At 43.3% G+C, this 18917-nt stretch overlaps 1 protein-coding gene across 1 annotated transcript in view; it reads left to right on the top strand.

The window, feature by feature from the left end:
* The window catches only part of DGKB (diacylglycerol kinase beta), a 398712-nt gene that overhangs the window by 24478 nt on the left and 355317 nt on the right, over positions 1-18917 (top strand). Inside the window, exons 8-11 of the mRNA XM_015413478.1 lie at positions 555-674; positions 9825-9942; positions 11954-12042; positions 12942-13058. Of these exons, the coding sequence (XP_015268964.1) occupies positions 555-674; positions 9825-9942; positions 11954-12042; positions 12942-13058 (444 nt within the window). The remainder of the gene's footprint in view (positions 1-554; positions 675-9824; positions 9943-11953; positions 12043-12941; positions 13059-18917) is intronic.

The raw sequence follows: 18917 nt of genomic DNA, 5'->3' as shown, positions 1-18917 counted from the left end.
AGCACATTGTGTGCAGGTGATGATAAACAAGGCCAAATGCAGGCCAAATTTGAAGTCTGGATGTGTCTGCCCAACAAAGGCTGTCATTGCCAGGCTGCCTAGCACAGCCCATCCATTTGAATATGTTAGCATGTTTAATGATATGACATAGATGTGCATAATTAATTGAAAAAACTAGTTAAACCCAATATTGCTGTCTTGTGTCTTCATTGGGGGGTGCTGAGGCAAAGAGATTTCCCCCTCTTACATTATTAAGTAAAAACCGTGGAAGTATTTCTGTAAAGCTTTGGGGCAAGATGTTCCCAATGTTCTGATCAGTTTCAAGAATAGAGTTAATGAAAAAGTATTGCTAAAAGAAAAATGAAGAGAAGGAAAACCAAAACTAGAACATTATTGCTTGGGTGTGAGTGTGTTTGTAGATACAAAATGATTTTATTGTAACTTCATTAACAAAGAGGCTATATAAGATAACATAGTTTTATATTTTTCTGAACATCAGCTTTTACATATTCTTTCTGTCCTAATACTCTTTATTTTTTTCTTTTATTCCGTAGATTCTTCATGAAATGATGGAAGAAATTGATTATGACCATGATGGTACAGTTTCTCTGGAAGAGTGGATCCAGGGAGGAATGACTACAATTCCACTCTTAGTGTTGCTGGGATTGGAGAATGTAAGAGCAACCGTAGTTAAAAAGTAGTAGGTATAGAAACTGAGATGTGTGAGAATTCCAGCTTGAGCAAAGAATTTTTTTTTAGGATAAATCAGCAAAAACAGGGTTGTTTCAATAAAGCTGAAATCTGAATTCATTGAATGCTGTGTTACACCTGATGATGCTGAGAAGAGAGAAAATACCCGCAACATTTCCTTTCAATTTTTCTTCCCAATTTATTTTTTCTCCACTTTCAGGTGCACAGAATACTTGTTAATATTTGAGATCTACAATTCTCAGAGAGCCCGGCAATTTTCAGTATGTACAGGAGAGGAGGCCAAGACCACTGGTACACTTTGGGAATGTAGTTCCCAGGACACCTAATAGTTTCTGCCTGGCACTCTCAGAACTATAAACCCTAGAATGAATGGTGGGGATGTGTATTGGGGGGGGGGGAGAAGAGAAAAATGGAGGAAAACACTGCAAGTCTATTTCCTCCTTTTAGCTGGCCCATGTCACTACCACATTTCTTCACATTAATAGCACAGATAGGTTGAGGAGGTAGAAGAAGGGAGAAAAGGAAGAAAAGGAAGAATTCTTGATTGGTTCAGATTTACCAGCCCAAGCTAGAGAAGAATTTGGTAGCTGCAAAGCCTGACAAAAATCAAGGAGCCACAAACTCCTGAACAGGTTCACTGTTGGCAAAGGCTGGCAAAGAACACTTGCCTGGGAGTAAGCTCACTGAATAACTTAGTACTTATTTTTAATAGACCTGCTTATGATGTCTCCTAAACTATTAGGAACTTGTTAATGTTTGAGCTCTACAATTCTCAGAAAGCCCGGCAATTTTCAGTATGTACAGGAGAGGAGGCCAAGACCACTGGTACACTTTGGGTACTGGTACACCGTTCCACACTTGTGGAACAGCTATTGAAGCAAAGTATTCCAATTGTGTCCTGCCATGCCTGAGGATGTGACTCTAAAGGCAGTCTCTCCTTCTGCTCTTCACTCTCCTTTACTACTAGTGTTGGATCAACCAGGACAGAGTCTCAGAGTCCTGTTGAGTAGGCAGGAAGCACTACTACAATAATATGTGTTACATTTGAAATGTCAAAGGCTTTGTCATCTTAGTGGATTCAAGAAAAAGGTGTGTGTGTGTTTCTGAGCTGTTGCATGCATGGAGAAAATTACATGGTTTTCTGCACTGTGTTTCAAGATTTATTCCTACTGGCCACACAGTAATGTGTATATATAAAAGTTCACATGGCCACATAAAGCCTTAGGACCAAAAGATTCACGAATGACTCTTCTGCTATTTTTGCTGTAGTCACACAGATCCCTAGGTCAGATGTGGACCACAGCTAGGTTTGTCAGGTCTCCCAGTAATCCCCATTGTTACACTCTAGTGCCTGAAAGACTGGTGGGAGAAAAATGGTGGCAAATTGGAGGAAGGGTTACCAGAAGCTTTGTGGTTTAACCATAGAGTTTTTGCAAACACTAGAGTGCCTCCTTAATTCTTGGTCTTGACATTGCATGCTGGCATCAATCCTGTTCCCTCTCCCATGCTCAAGATTTCAGGCTGCAACCTAGCATCCCTAACAACAGCCTGTAAAGAGGAGGTATTTAATCCTTCACCCTGCACTATTTTTTTCAATCTGGATTGCCCTTTGGAATCTATTATTTGCTCTGGGAGAGGAAGAGTAAATCTAGGCACCCCATTGCCCCCTCAGCCAGAATGAAGAGACGGACACCAATATGGATTTAAAAAGGGCCACTTTATTAATTAATTTACAAACAAACAACTGACGAGGGGTTGTTTAGATGTATTGAAGAATATGATAGGTGTCAAACTCCTGAGCACCTTCATTTCCTTCTGGGTGATGCACCTGCCCTGATCTCCAGCCACTGAAGGTAGCTTTTGACCAGCGGCTTGGCATATTCAAGGGAACCCCTGGCCCACCACCCCAGAAGCCACAAAGGCCTGCCAAGGTAGGTCGGGCCAGATTGTCCCAAGGAAGATCACCCCTTCCTGGCTTTGAGCCGCAAAGGCCTGAAAGCCGTTCCTGGAGGACCCTTTAGTTCCTTTATAACAATGCCCAGGTGCTCACCATTTCACATCCTGATCGCGTTACCCCGCCATAGCAAAGGTCAAGCCTCTGCTTAGGCCTTGGCCCCCACTGAGCGATCCAGCACCGCCAAGACCCCTCACCTCAGATCTGTAAGAAAAACATCGTTGCTCTTGTTAGAAAGGTACACCCCGTCCGCCCTATACAGGTCTGTTAACTCAACCCGTATATCAGGGTGCAACGAAAAGATGCCCAAGCCGCCCTGCATGGCATTCTGAAACTGCCGGTTAGCATTGCACCTTGCCTGGTCCAAGCACCTAGGATCGCCTAGGCTACGCCACACCTGGTGCGGTAACATCACAGACAAGACCAGTTGCACCCCAGACCACTGGTCCGCAATGTCTGCCAAATCCGCCTTGGCCTGAATGACTAGGGCCTTACCTTTTATCAGACCCAAGTCATTACCACCAAGGTGTATGAGAAGCACATCAGGAGGAGGACCGCGTCTCTCTTCAAACAGTAGCGGCATAATCCTAGGCTAGTGCATGCCTCTTCGGCCAAGCCACTCGACCTCTGCCCACTCACTGCAGCCCAGCTGGGAACTGATGTTCATCTTTCTGGCCTGGTGAGTGTCCCAGAACACCATGCTGTGGCCACAAATAAGCACACGGCTCTTCCCATGGTGACCAGCAGCACCTAAAACAGAAACTAGGTTAACCAGAGAACAACAAAGGAGCATCCAGGGGCAGATCTGCATGCTCCCTCCCGTTATGCAAACTGAAGGAGCAGCTCAAACTTTGCAGGTCCTGACATACATCTTATAACGTGCTGACCTCCACCTGCCAACTTTTTGAACGTCAGGCCCCTGATACCCCATAGCTGCAGCAGTGGAAGCTGCCCCAATTGTAAAAGAATGAGTGCGAAATTGGAAATTACCAAGGCCAAAAGCTACCAGAGCCCTCTTGGTAACTGCCCAAAATTGAAATTTCGTCAATGGCGATCCATCCTTATGAAGAAATAAGAGACCTGCACTCCCACATCCCCAGGGCCAAATAGGAACTGAGTGCTGTAACCGGACAAAGGTCCAAATCAGAACAAGAATCCACTTTTCGTAATTGGTCTGTCTTGGAACGCCTAACTGTGATTTGCAGGCTATCCCCACTAATCTGAACATCTCCAATGCACAAAGCATAGTCCAACCTGTCTTGTCAGGATCGGGCCACCAGTTCACTGATTCTAAGGGCCCCAAAGAATGCAACCAAGGCAGTCGCATGAAACAATGCAGCCTCAAATGCATCCACACATAAGGAAACCCATTGAGGTTTCAAACCCTTAAGGACAGCAGGGGAAAAAGGTTCCCTCATGTCCCAAGGCGCACCATCCTCTCGGGCCCAGCCATCCAGCATTTTCCGAACACAGAAATCACCAATGTCATCCCTGAAACCCCCGGCCTTACTTGCAATGGCAAGGGCTGATAGCTTGCCCCTGATGGAATGGAGAGACAAACCCTTACCTTTTAATGACATGCAGAATTGAATCAGATGTGACACTGGGATAGGCCAGAGCTGCTGAAGGCTCTCCTTCTGCCTAAAAGCCACAAACTGTTGGCCGGCTCTCATATGAGCCCAGCGTGTGCTGGGGGCAAGAGCTAAGCCCATTGCCCTGTCGGCCTCAGCCTTCCAATTTGCCACAGGTCTTCGGGCATTCTTACCTGTAATTGATCTGAGTCTGGAGCCAACTGATGAAACCTCTCCATCTGTTTCCAAGACAGAGTGTCAGCAACCCCATTATTGACTCCTGGCACACGCCTGGCCTTAAACAATATATTGTATTGCAAGCATTGGAGGGTAAAAGCCTCCAGAGCCATCACTCTAGGAGACTTAGATGTCAAGGAGTTGATAACCTGTACTGTTGCCAAGTTATCACACCAAAAGTGAATGGTCTGGCTAGCCAGGTCAGCAGACCAAATGTAAACCGCTACCACTATGGGGAAAAACTTGAGACACGACAGGTCATGCATCCATCCAGCCTGAATCCACTTGAATGGCCAGTCTTTGGCATACCAGTGTCCCCTAAAATAGACACTGAAGCCCGAAGAACCTGCTGCATCCTAGGTGACCTTCAGTTCCGCCTCCAGTCCGAGATAATTTGTCCAGAAAGACACCCCATTATATGACGCCAAGAAGTCACGCCAGACTAACAAGTCTTCCCTAATTCCTTCGGTAACCTTATTCTTATGATGTGGACATTTTAGGCCCATTGTTGAGTTGCACAGCCCAGGAATGCACGCCTTGGGGCCACCACTTTACAGGCAAAGTTAAGGTGCCCCATCAGCTGTTGCAACTCCTTGAGTGTCAATTTAGTTTTGGTACATGCTTCCTCCACCAACCAAAAGAGGTTAGCCAGTTTCTCAGTAGGCAAGCGTGAAACCTGCTGCACAGGTTATGGATGTGATATGGGAAAAGGAGTTATATGATTCTGTGCATTGAAGTTCTTTGGATTAAGTGGGCCTATTACAATTCTAATGCAATGAAGTGATTGAGTTGTTACATTGCCACAGATATAAAACTTTTTGGACCATTTCACAGATTTACAAAATGAGACATAGTTAATTTGGACCTCTATAGATGTCTGCACATGTGCTGTGCATATGGGTGAGGATATTCCAGTTCTAACCCCAGTAATTATCACTGTTGGAGTACCTCATTGCATTGTTTCACACAAATGAAACCTCAGCAGTTTCTCAGCTTGTTTTCTAGGAGGTGACAAGGGATAAACATATGTATGAACTGGAGATAAAGTTAATATAGAGGATATTGCTGATTTTGAGAATTCAGCTCTTTGCATTTTTCATGGAGAGGTATTCTTTATATATTGAAAGTTTGCCCTCTTTAATTAACATAAATTGGTCGAACAAAAATAATAGCATTCTCTCTTTCTGTCTGTCTTGATGTTGTGCATTTTGGAGTATGCCTGAAAAACTGTACTTTGCTTTTGCCATCCCTTCCACTAGATGTCAGAGTTGTACTGTAACTTCTGCTGTAAAATGGTTTGAGATTTCAAAGCCCTGTAACCTGTGCATTCGTTACATGCATTCCTGTGGTCAAGCCACTGAATATTTAAGACTCTCAGACTTCATTAAAATGTTTAGACTGTGGAAATTTAGGTTTAGATTGAAGAGAGACATGTTGTTGAGTTGATCCACAGAGTATGTGGTCCCTAAGTAAGAATGTGTATGAGATAACCTTTGTGCACACACCATGTGGCATGTTCAGCCGTCGCCACTGTTAAACAGGATAGTCCGCCAGGAGGAGGAATGGTGTGGCCCTGTTTTTTTTAATTCAAGATATTTATCCACTTCAATGCATAAAATTTCCAAGGAGGCTAATGAAAATTACTACGAGTAGCAGAACTGGGTTTATATATTTATAACATTCCCTATCAATATTGGCACCCAAAGTGGCTTACAAAGCTATAAAAACAATTTTAAATAAAAAATAAATTATTTTCAAAGAGATCCCCAAATGTTTGTGATGAGTCCAAACTGCTCATTTTTACATTAGTGTTGCTGTTGCAAGGCCTGGGAGAATAGAGTTAGCAAAACTGCTCAGCTGCTGCTGCTCTGGTTGCTATCTTGTTAAGGCTTTAGTGAATCTGGTGGATGTAGACCCTCCCATAGATGGAGTTGCTAAGCATACAACATAAAATCAGCAACAAAAAGACCAATTCAGATACAGCCATACAAGAGGCAGCAGCATATAACACTAGATCAAACTGAGTAAACATCAGTGCAGAATCAGTCAAATATTCAAAATTCCAGAGAGCAAAAAGATGTTGACCAGTCATCCTCCAAACCCTCAACTTAATGGGTACCAGGTAAGTTTTGTCTGGATGTAGAATTTCATGGCTTGGCATAGAAAAGGCCCTAACTTGTGAAAGCAGGATTTATTTATTTTTTGGTGTGAATAGATTTCTAGAATAAATATTGACTTTTTGTGTATAAATGCCTAATATTTGTAGATGATATTAGAAGTTCTGGTATCATCTCTCCCTCAGCATAGGAGAATTTAGGAAACATTTGCTTTTTTAAAAAAATCTAGTTTTAGAATGAATGGCAGCAAAATGAAAACTATCTCGGGAGATTCTAAAAGACAGTAGGGAAAATTTACTGCTGATGACAACTTTGCTTTGCTATGTTCAGTGAGTCTTAACTGAGGAGGCTGATAGCAAAATTCTACTTAGGAACTTTGTTCGGAAGGAGCAGGTTCAGCTTCGTCGTTGTTCCTTCACTTTCCTCAGGAGGGAGTCACTTTGATTTTCTTGAAAAATTGTGTCAGGAAGTACATAACACATAAGTTGAACTTTTGAAGCATTCAAAAGTAAATGTTGTAGAAACCCCCCCCCCCTAAATGCATACACATGCACACACACTTTTTATTGATTGTCTTTTAATCTTATGTGCATCTAGTGAAGTAAAGACTTTCTCATTACCTTTCCTGTGAACACGCATGCTACATAATATGAAACATGGTAACAGAAGATGGAAATACTCCCTCCTACAAGTAATCCTGAAAAGCATCAGTGATCCCCATGCAGGAGGGGAAGTGCCATCAGTTCACATGCAGGGCGCTTGGGGTTCAAGCCAATATATATGATAAATAGATACAATACAAACTAAAAGCAACAGTGGTGTAATAAGTTTTATTGGGACTGCCTAAAACTTTGCAGTGTTTCAGTTCACTTTGAATATATTATGCAAGATGAAACATACTGCATTATTGTTGCTTTTGGATTTTTTCTAATAGGCAACATAGTTTCGTAAATAATAATAATGGTAACTGTATAAAGAATGGTATGTTGATATAGTAAAAATCAGGATTGTTATCTATGGAAAATGGAGGAACATAAGAACATAAGAGAAGCCAATGTTGGATCAGGCCAATGAACCATCCAGTCCAATACTCTGTCACACAGTGGCCAAAAATACCAGTTGCCCTCAGGAGGTCCAGCAGTGGGGCCAGGACAGTAGAAGCCCTCCCACTGTTGCCCCCCCCCAAGCACCAAGATGACAGAGCATCACTTGTCCCAGACCGACAGTTCCTATCTATACCTTGTGGCTAATAGCCACTGATGGACCTCTGCTCCATAGGTTTATCCAATTCCCTCTTGAAGCTGTCCATGCTTGTAGCCGCCACCACCACCTCCTGTGGCAATGAATTCCATGTGTTAATCTCTCTTTGGGTGAAGAAGTATTTCCTTTTATTTGTTCTAACCCAGCTGCTCAGCAATTTCATGGACTGCCCACGAGTTCTTGTATTGTGAGAAAGGGAGAAAAGTACTTCTTCTCTACCTGCTCTATTGCTTGCATAATCGTGTGTCGCAGTCACATGGACAAAAAAAATGGGGAAAGCAAGGCTATTTCCTCCAGAGGAATTTGACCCGCAGTTGCATGATCACACGGTCCTTGGAAGCTGCAGGCACAGCCTGCCACTGCGTGATCAGATGCAACCGCAGGTGACTTGGGTTGGGGTGGGTTTTTTTTTGGACCGTTTGTTTCCGATGCGCTTAAATGAGGAATCGATGAATCGCATCTCCGCACTGAGGGCTCCCTATGGAGTTTGCGATGATGCACATACTGAGAAGGGGGGAAAACCACGGCTCGGAGTCACGATGGCCTGATCAGACCATCCAGATGCCGTGAGAGCGCTCTGGAGCAATCAGACATGGGAAAGTCTGCCCGTGGCCCGTCGCAACCCATTTTCTATCGGATTTCCCCCTGTGTCGTTTAACTCTGCTTCTGCAGCAGAGCAGAACGTGTTGCCGACAACTGCGGGGTGCTTCCCAGATGTTGTCTGATCACGCCCTTTAAATCCACCCGGCATTCACACCTTTTGCGGGTCTAATTGTGCGTATGATCGCAGCCTTATAAACCTCTATCATGTCACCACTCAGTCATTGTTTCTTCATAGGGAAAGTGTTCCAACCCTTTTATCATTCTACATGCCCTTTTCTGCACTTTTTCCAATGCTATAATATTCTTTCTGAGGTGTGGTGACCAGAATTGCACACAGTATTCCAAATGAAGAAGCAGGGGTGTTAAGTCTATAAATAAGAAATCTTGAACAGAGAATCTTACTCAGGTATGGTTACAAGGATGTTGATGGATGACTTCTGAGAATACCCTGATACAGTCCTGTTTTTTCTATTAAAATAATTTGGAAATATTATCAAAATGACTTTTCCCCTTTAGAAATTATTTTAAGTTACAAATTTGTATATACTTACATGTAGCACTTAACATCAGATACTTGGCAGTGAACAAGAACAGAAATCTAATTTGCTATTTTCTGAAAAGTGCACTGTATTTACGTAATGGATTTGTGGATCAGTTACAGCCTGTAACACACTTAAGTATTTTAATTGGCAGAACACCCACATTCAAGACTTGTTTGTTTCTCTGATAAGGAAAATGCCAGCTAAGTCTGCCCATATGTTCTGTTCAAATGGAGGCGAAATCACATGTAGTGGCCGTTCATTTGAACAAATGGCAAAACAATTAAATTACCTGAAAAACTAAAAATATATAGTAAGTATTTTATTTCATTTTTAAGAGAACAGTCATTTATTTGAGAAATGTGTGAGTGTTGCTTATTGATGACAAGTTTAAAATTCATTTTTGACACTTTCACTCAGAAACATTGATTTGGAAGCATTCATCTAGTAATAACTTTCCATTAGTTGAGTAATCTTGTGGAAACAATGAAAACCCTACACAAGAAATTGTCCTAACACAGCAAGGAATGTGCATTCACAGCCCAAGGTGGATGAGTAATCATGAGTCCAGGCAGGTATTGTGCACATTGCTTCTGTCCCAGTCCAGGAGCACCAACTCTGAATAGGATGGTTTTGCAGTGTTAGGCCTAGATATTCTAGTGGGGGGAAATTAAACATACAACTTTGTGCTCTCAGAAACTTTTGAGACATCAGCACATAATATGTTTAAAAGATTTATGTTGTCATCTTTTGTAAATTAATAAATGAAGAGCAGATGGTTTCACTGTTTATACTATTAAACGAGGTCCATTTCTTTTTATGTCCTCTGCAGAATGTGAAGGATGATGGACAGCATGCATGGAGACTGAAACACTTCAATAAACCAGCTTACTGTAATCTTTGCTTGAACATGCTAATAGGAGTAGGCAAACAGGGCCTCTCATGTTCCTGTGAGTATATGCTTAGGTTAGCTCTGTTTATACACTGAACAGGATAGTTCCTGATCATATGCTCTGGTTAGCTCTGGGACAGATCTAATATATTATCTGAGTTAATGTGTGGGTTTTTCCTAGGCCAGGAGTTTTGACCTTTGTTGTAGTATCCTTAGTAGACGAAAAATGCTTGAATATCTCCAGAGGCTAGCAGTAACTAGAGTGATGATACTTTATTTATTTAAAACAATTTTAAATTACTTTAAAAAAATCAAAGGCAGCTCCAGGATAAAAACCACATAAATAAAACACTCACATGATTGGACAGGAAAGATGCTTTCACTTCACCCCACCCCATATGGGAGGTGAGACAGAGACTTACTTGTTACTTTAAAGGGAATAAACTGATAGTTGCTTCCTGTTAATTTTAAAATATAGATTGCTGTTAGTAGCAGCTACCGATGCCTCCTTTTTGGAGGCTCTGCTATATCTTAGAAAATGATCCCAATACATTAGGGTAAGATCTGGGCATTTCTGCAACACCCTCGCTCAGTTCTGTGTTCTTTCCCTTGATGTACTGTTGCTGCTTATGCCTCATTTATAAGGTAGAATTTTAAGCATTTTCCCTCCTTCTGCTGTTCGGTAGTTAATCCACTGATACGTTTCTGAATAGTACCTATACTTCTTTACAGATCCTCTGTGCGTCTTTGTTAATGACAACATTCATTTCAGTCCCCACTTTTCCTCATACACAACAGATTCCTCTAGACTCACACATATAAATACTATACTGATGTAGAAATCAAACCCAGTGTTGCCTATTAATTCCATTTGTACTGCGAGCTAAGCTACCCTGTTCAACACCTATTTATAAGATCACTCCTGTGCTTCTGCTTCTGACAGTGGGTTTAGGGTAGTCTGTTTCAGGTTTTTTCCCTGCTCATAAAAAGAAGCACTTCCACCCTTGAATATATTTGAAGTGTTGCTTGAGGTTTCATTAAAGTGTGGCTGGAGAAGGGGGCCCCACAGGAGGGTGTAGTGGGCCACACATCCCTCTGTGGCCAATCAATGAAGTTGCTCCCTGCAGTGTGTCTGATTAATAGCTGCCCCTCCCACTGGGTTGCTGTAATAAGTGCAAGCAAGGTGTTCAGAAGTGCTTTGTCCTTGGTTTCAGTTCAAGACATAAACAGGAATACTATTGGAAGCTGGAAGAATTTTCTTTTGTTTATAATACATTCAGGTTGTTACACAGAGGAGCATTATTTCTTCCTTGTAACACAGATGCACTAATGCTAGCTGTTCAGTCATCATGAAAATACAACAGCAGTGTTCCATAATTGAAGCCAGGAGAGTTTTACATCACAAGCTGGCACTTAGATATCTCCCCATTATAATTAGCATTAGCTTTATATTCAAGGTTTATCAATAAAGAAAAGTGTGTTTAAAAATGTGATGTGGGATAGGGTGCAGATTGAGGAAAATAAGCTTTGCTGGTGCATGGAAAGTAAGAGTGTTCATGAGAGTTGAACTTTGCATGATGAAATGAAGAGATTGGCAACAACTGCATTCTGAAAGCAGATTAATTAACCATTTAAGGTTAATAAACTAATACAGAAAATAATACTATTTCATTGTCTTTACTTTCATGTTTGCTAGCTTATATTTTGTAAAATATTGATTTCTTCCTTTTAGTAAATGACACAAGATAATTTGGCAGTCATCAATTTGCCTCCAATATTATTTTTCATTTAGGAATTATTGTGAACATTTGAGAGAGGACTGATTTAATTAAGTGTTTCCTGCTTGATCATGAAGAGTATGACAATATTCCCCCCACTCCCCAATTACACACTATTTCCTTTATTAAATGGGCTTTTCTACTGCAAAATGAGAGTCTAGGTTTGAGTTCCCATATTGCTGTGTTACATATTAGGAAGTGGATAATGGAGTTCTGCTAATATTGCTTTACTCATTATAGCTTTGTAGGGAGCAGTGGCAGTAATGCAATGTCTGTGTGGTGTTCTTTCAGTTTGCAAGTATACAGTCCATGAGCGTTGTGTTTCCAGAGCACCAGCTTCTTGTATCAAAACATATGTGAAATCAAAAAAGAACACTGAGGTAAGCCAGCATTGGTTTTTACACTGAAGTGTGCATGTGCAGAGGTTGGTCATTCACAGAATCTTTGTGGTGTGTGTGTAACTTCCGTAGGAGTTCATTAAGATGCCTGGCAAATGTGATGCTAGAAACTTCCAAGGGTAGCCACATCTCTACATTCCTTTGAAGCTCCACGAAGGGTGATAACTTGTTTTCTGGTGGTGGGCAGGGGCTGTGGGTCTCGACAACCAGCTTAGAGATCATGCAGATTATACCATTTCTAAGGAACTGAAAGGCCCCCTCGTTTTCTGACCATCATTTTCTCACTCCCAACTGGTTAATATTGACTGCTTGAATTTTATTTACTGAGTATTATCTCCAAGTTCTTTTCTTTTTGTTCACTATGTTGTGTGGTTAGGCACCTGAAAATGGATTGTCCCAAAACTTCCCTGACACTTTTTTTGAAAATCGATCTTGGAAAGGAGCCAGCTTTAGTTTCCTGATAGCTTTCCTTCTCTTTCTCAATAGTCAGTTATACTATCCAGCAACCCTGCCCTATATGGATCCTTCTTTGGAACACTTGGTTTTGCTCCCAGTGGAAATGCTTAGAACATACCTATGCAGGTTTCAGTACAGAGAAACTATATATATGAGTAGTTACTTGTCGCAGCTTTTTGCTTTGACTTTTTGTTGACTGTGGTGTTTTACCCCAGCTCCATTTTCCCCCTGAAAAGTTGCGCAGTTGCTGATTGTTCACATTAAGCAATATCTGCAGTTTAAGCCTTGATTCAAATCTGCACAGCCCCAATAATTGTGGTTACATATTAACATCTCCACAGGACTTGACAGCATGGCATTTATTTTTAGCTTAACCGAACCATCTTGTCATTGTGTTGTACTATTCCTGCGCTTTTCTCTCCTAGGTGATGCATCATTTCTGGGTAGAAGGAAATTGCCCGAAAAAGTGTGATAAGTGTCACAAAACTATAAAGTGTTACCAAGGGCTGACTGGACTACATTGTGTTTGGTGTCAGATCACAGTGAGTACCTGTGTACTGCTAACAATAATGGTGATTTTACAGGTTGGGTTATTACTGCATGGCTTCACTCACTGTAGACCACTGGTTCCCAACCTTTTTGGTATGGTGTCCCACCAGTTCAAATTTACTTGGTGTAGTGACCATTAATTTATTGTCATATGAATTTTGGAACATAGGTTTTTGGCAACCTTCATTTTTATTCATTTTAACTTCAAGTTTGCTTGTTTTATAACCATTCATTTATCCAAGCAAAAATTTACTTGAATGTCCCTATTAATTTGGAATTTGTTGAAATATGTATTCTACTTACAAAGTTATCACAGGTTCTCTTTATATACAGATGTAAGAACACAACTGTCTGATTGCAGGTTTTAGAGTTTCATACGCTCTAAAACTTACAGATAGAGCTAAAGGATCTTGTTGAACCTTGAAGGTTACCAACTCTGTTTATTCTTTGGCTACTTAAAATTTAATAATAAAAAAGCACTAAGAATTAATGAATCTCTTCCACACTTGTCAGGATGCACAATCCTATGCATGACTACTCAGACGTAAGTCTCTGTGTTGAACAGGACTTACTTCTAGGTAAGTTGGCATAGGATTACCTTGTAGACCGTATTGAATTAAATAGAATTTTATTCAGAGTAAATACACACAGAAGCTGGGGGGGGGGGTGGCAGCCAGTTCCTCACTTGGGCCAGGTCCCATCCCCCGCCACCTCATTTACTTATTCTCTAAAGCAGAGCCTGGGGTTTACTTGGGTTGCTCCCTAACTAATTGAAAGGTTCAGGAATCTAAACATGAAGCTCCTCTTTCTTACAATGCTGTTTTAGAATTGAAGGATCTCCCTCCCCACATATTCTGTTTAATTTCAGTGGCACGTTTCGCTTTTTGGGAAACACATTTATTTCTGAAAAATTTAGCTCCGTCTGTTTTCTTCTGATCATCAGCTCAGATCACTACATCTTATCCAGAATCCAGACACATTCTGTCTCTGTCAATGGCTGGTGTGAGGGTGGGAATGTAGCTGGCATTTTAAACTTGTGAGGTATGGGACTGGGGAGCACATCATAGAGATCCTTCTTGGATTGAAAAATAATACATACTCACGAGAGGAAGGTACAAGAAGATCATTCTATTCTTCCATCAGTGCAGTGCACCCATTCTGATCACAAACCTCACCCAGTGAAATGGCAGCTTTACAAAAGGTTACATTCCTAGTCAGTAGCTCATGGATCAACAGAGCAGACTTTGTTAGCTTTAATAAAGAAATAGAGTGTTAGTATCATGTCCAAAGCCCAAAGGTGTTCAGAAGACTGGGGCAAAGTGGTCTCCCTGGGGAATAGTAGGGGAGGGGCTTCAAAGCAGCAGTTAAAACTTGCCTTTCCGTGGGGGGGGGGGGGGGGAAGCAGCTCACGATGACCCATTTTATCTCTCCTTCACTGCAGCATCCCCGCCCCTCTCTTCCTATCTAGTTGGCAAATGAAGGGGAGAGGTAGAAAACAGTTCTGCTGCAGCAGAAACTGCTGCTTATTGTGTTTTGTTGTTATCCCAAAGTTCACTTCAAATACCTATCAAGAAGGAAAAGGAGGAGGAGGAGACAGCTGCTGAGCTGGGCAAGAAAAGAAACATCCCAGAACATTATTTATTTAATTTGTACCCTGCCCTCCACACAAAAGCAGGTTCAGGGCGGCTTACGCTGATGAAAACATAAATAACAGTTAAAATCCACATAAAATCATCTAAAACAAGTAAATTATAAATAGGTCATAAATCATAAAGTGCTGGTGATGTTTCATTGATTGCTTAGGATGGCATCCTGAAGAGTGCTTACAAAGGTCTAAACAATTTTCCTGCTCAGTGCTTTTCCTAATGCTAGCGGTGGCACAGGCTAGATGTCAAAGCCAAAGACCAGGGCTCTGTGGTTAAGACTGTTGATAGTAATAGTGGTGGCGGCTCCTTAATTGAAATAGTGGTGGCGGCTCCGTCTTGTAGGCCCTGCAGAACTGTGAAAGATCCTGCAGGGCCTGATAACTTCTGGGAGCTCATTCCACCAATATGGAGCTGCCACTGAAAAGACCCTGGCCCTGGCGGTAGCAAGCCTGGCCTCCTTTGGGCCTGGGAGGGTCCATTGATTTTGAGACCCTGACTGTAGTACTCTCTGGGGTATGTATGGGGAAAGGTGGTCCCTCAGGTATGGCCATATAGAGAGAGTGTTACAGTAGTCTAATTTCGAGGTGACCATCACATAGATCACTGTTGCCAGGTCATTGCGGTCAAGGAAGGAAACCAGCGGCCTAATCAGCCAAAGATGGTAAAAGGCCGGCCTGGCAGTGATTGCTACCTGGGCCTCCATTGTTAAGGAGGTGTCCAAGAGCACTCCCAAGCTCCTAACCTCCAGCGCTGACACCAACGGTGCTCCATCAAAGGTCAGGAGTGGGATCCCTACCCCCCAAACCACCCCGACTCAGGCACAGGACCTCCGTCTTCATCAGATTCAGTTTCAGCTGGCTCAGTCTAAGCCAACCAGCCATGGCTTGTAATGCCCGGTCCAGATCTTCCAGTCTGGAGTTGGACCGGCTGTCCAACATCAGATAGAGCTGGGTATCATCAGTGTACTGGTGACACCCAGCCCATGCAATCTGGGCAAGGGGGCACATATAGATGTTAAATAGCATCGGGGAAAGCACTGCCCCTTGAGGCACTCCACAATCCAGTGGGTGTCTCCTGGACTGCTGTTCCCCTAGTGCCACCCTTTGTCCCCGACCTTGGAGAAAGGAAGCGAGCCATTGCAAGGCAAGCCCCTGAATTCCTATGTCAGTGGGGTGGTGGGTCAGTAACTGATGGTCGACCATGTTGAACGCAGCCAACAGGTCCAACAACATCAGTACTGCCGATGCGCCCAGATCCAGATGCCTCCAGAGGTCATTTGTGAGGGTGACCAGTGCCATCTCCATCCCATGTCCAGGGCAAAAACGGGATTGGAAGGGTCTAAGATGGAAGCGTCATCCAAAAAGCTCTGTAGCTGAGTTGCCACTGCCCTCTCTATTAATCTGCCCAGATTCGGCAGGTTGGAAACTGGCCGATAGTTGGCCAATTTGGCCAGATCCAGAGATGTTTTTTTCAGGAGAGGACGGACCACTGCTTCCTTGAGCACCCTAGGGAACTGTTCCTCTACGGGCCATGCTAGTTACAGATTTCTGGTTGGATGGATGGATGGCTATACCCCACTTTCTCCACCTCAGAAATTCAGTGGGATTTTGGCTGGGCGCCAGGCAAGGAGGGAAAGACTGTCATAAGCCTACAAGAACCCACAACCCAGTTCCACAGTTGCAACCCATAGGTTGGGAAATGCCGCTGTAGACTATTCTCTGTGAATAATTATATATAATCAGTAATTTTTAATGTAATTCTGTGTGCTTGGGGTGTTGGTGTTGGGATCCTGCCCCCTCCATTGAGTTTGACCACAGCATTCTCAGCAGCCCTCAGTCTGGGGGCCAGGGTTCATGTCCTCCCTCTTCCTCTTCCTTGGTTACCCTCCTACACATCTTGGAGTGGGTAGCGAGGAACCTTCTCTTATGGTCCTCTCCTGGGCCCTTTTAAAGATAGTGTGCCACACAATGCATGCCCACCCTCTGCTTCTAGCCTCTTGCAAAGGAACCTTCCCTGTCAAGGGGGGAGTCACTCTGCCTGCTGGCAAAATTTTGCCCCTCCCTCCTGCTGAGCCATTCCAAGATATCATCAATCAGCTTTTGAGGCAGTGACTCAGTCACTCAGAGGATGCTGCCAGGCCTAGGTTTGCCAGCCTCCAGGTGGGACCAGGAGATCTCCCAGAATTTCAACTGAACTCCAGACAACAGAGATCTGTTCCTCTGTAGAAAATTGCTGCTTTGGAGGATGGACTCTATGGCTTTATATCTGGATGAAGCCTCTCTCCTCTCCAAACCCTGCCATTCTCAGGCTCCACCACAGAATCTCCAGGAATTTCCAAACCTGGAGCTGGCCACCCTAGTCAGGCCTGGTCCTAATGAGTCCTCTCTCAAAGGCCAAAATAGGCCTAGAAAGGGCCCTTCCCACTCCACTGCCTTTTACTCACTGAAACCCAGCCCGGAATACTACTGTTGCCTAACCATAGCAACTAAGGGAATCCCTTGCTTAAAGGTACAGGAGCTCCTTTTATCATTTTCAGATTTTTTTAAAGCTCACAATGTTGGGGTTTTTTTTTATTATTTCACATTTTCCTGCAAATCAGGGGTCCTTTCCAGGTCTGTTGAAAGATCTGTCATGCTCATTCACAGCTCCAGTCACCAGACTTAAATACCCAAAGATTTCCCAACTTTGGTATTCAGTTTTTGGGTTGTTTTTGCTGTTAGTCACATCTGACTTATAGAGGCTGTGAGGTTCAGTCCTCTCTCTCGAAGCTTCGCCCCTGGTGGCCATGGCTAACGAAAGGGGACGGCGGAGGGCACGCTGCTGGGACTGATGCCGGGATAAAGGAAAGTGAGGCGAAAGAGGGTCTCAGTTGGTTAGGGGGCGAGGTTGACTCCACCTCTTAGGCCCCTCTGCCAGGGCAGCTTTGACTCTCAGCCCTCTCAGGAGCTTCGGGACATCAGTGGTTTCCCTCTCTCTCGGTCTGCTCTCCACTTTCTGTTTCCCAGTCTTAGTTGCACAGCATCCTCCTCGACCCTCGCCTCCACTTCCCTTTTATTCCTCTCCCCGCTCCCAGCACCACCCCTCCTCCCCGTACGCATTCCCTTTGCTCCGCCCCCCTTCATATTGTAGGATGCTCTCCCAGCGTCTGGGGTGGGGCTTTCCCATCAAACGCAACACTGAGCCACGGGCCTGTTGAAGCTGCAGACCTCCTCCTGTGCTCGTCCGTTTCTTTCTCTTGAGGCCGCACTTGCCAGCTCCTTGCTCTTTGCCGTGGCTCCAGACGCCAAACGGATCCCTCCTTGGGGGCCTCGCGGTTGCTGCCGTGCTCTCCTGGGTAGGTGTAGTGGCTTTGGGGAGTTTGGGGGGTGGGGGTTGGTCTGGCTCCAGGACCGGGGAACTGGGACAGAGGCCAAATAGGGTTTTCAGAGCAAGAGATGTTCAGAGGTGATTTGCCACTGTCTGCCTCTGTGCCATAACCCTGGTTTTTCTTGGAGGTCTCCTATACATGACATTGTCAACCCTACTTCCCTGCTTAGCTTCAGAAATCTGACAAGATTGGGCTAGCCTGGGCTCTCCAGGTCACGGCATTAGAATACAGGATATGCTAAAAATATATGCTTTTAAATGCAAATGTTTATCTGAACAGAGCCTTATTTTTTCCATAAAAAGAACCTCCTAGGCCAGGGGTGGCCAAACTGTGGCTTGGTAGCCATATGCGGCTCTTTCACACATATTGTGTGGCTCCTGGCTGGGCAGCTGGGGAAGCGAAGGGGAGCCATGCTTTTCCTTCCTCCCTCCCTCCCTCCCTCCCTCCCTTTTTTGTTTCTTTTTCTTTCTTTCTTTCTTTCTTTCTTTCTTTCTTTCTTTCTTTCTTTCTTTCTTTCTTTCTTTCTTTCCACCTCTTTCATTCTTTCTTTCCACCTCTCTTTCTCTCTGTCAAATAAATATAATTAGCAAACAAATAAATATCATTGGACAAATAAATATCATTATCAATATCTGTTTTAACCCCTTTTGCTTTTATTTTTGGCAGTCTTGTTTCATGTTAACAAAAAGCAAATTTACATATTTTAAAAATAAAAACATATTTGTAATATCTGTTCATGTCTTGCGGCTCTCCAACATCTGACATTTATCTATGTGGCTCTTACACTGAGAAAGTTTGGCCACCCCTGTCCTAGGCTATTCCTAGGTCAGTGCTTGAGT

The sequence above is a fragment of the Gekko japonicus genome, unplaced genomic scaffold (assembly GCF_001447785.1).
Source record: "Gekko japonicus isolate JY-2015 unplaced genomic scaffold, Gekko_japonicus_V1.1 scaffold1093, whole genome shotgun sequence".
In the NCBI taxonomy this organism is placed as follows: Eukaryota; Metazoa; Chordata; class Lepidosauria; order Squamata; family Gekkonidae; genus Gekko; species Gekko japonicus.
This window is presented reverse-complemented; position numbering and strand designations above follow the sequence as displayed.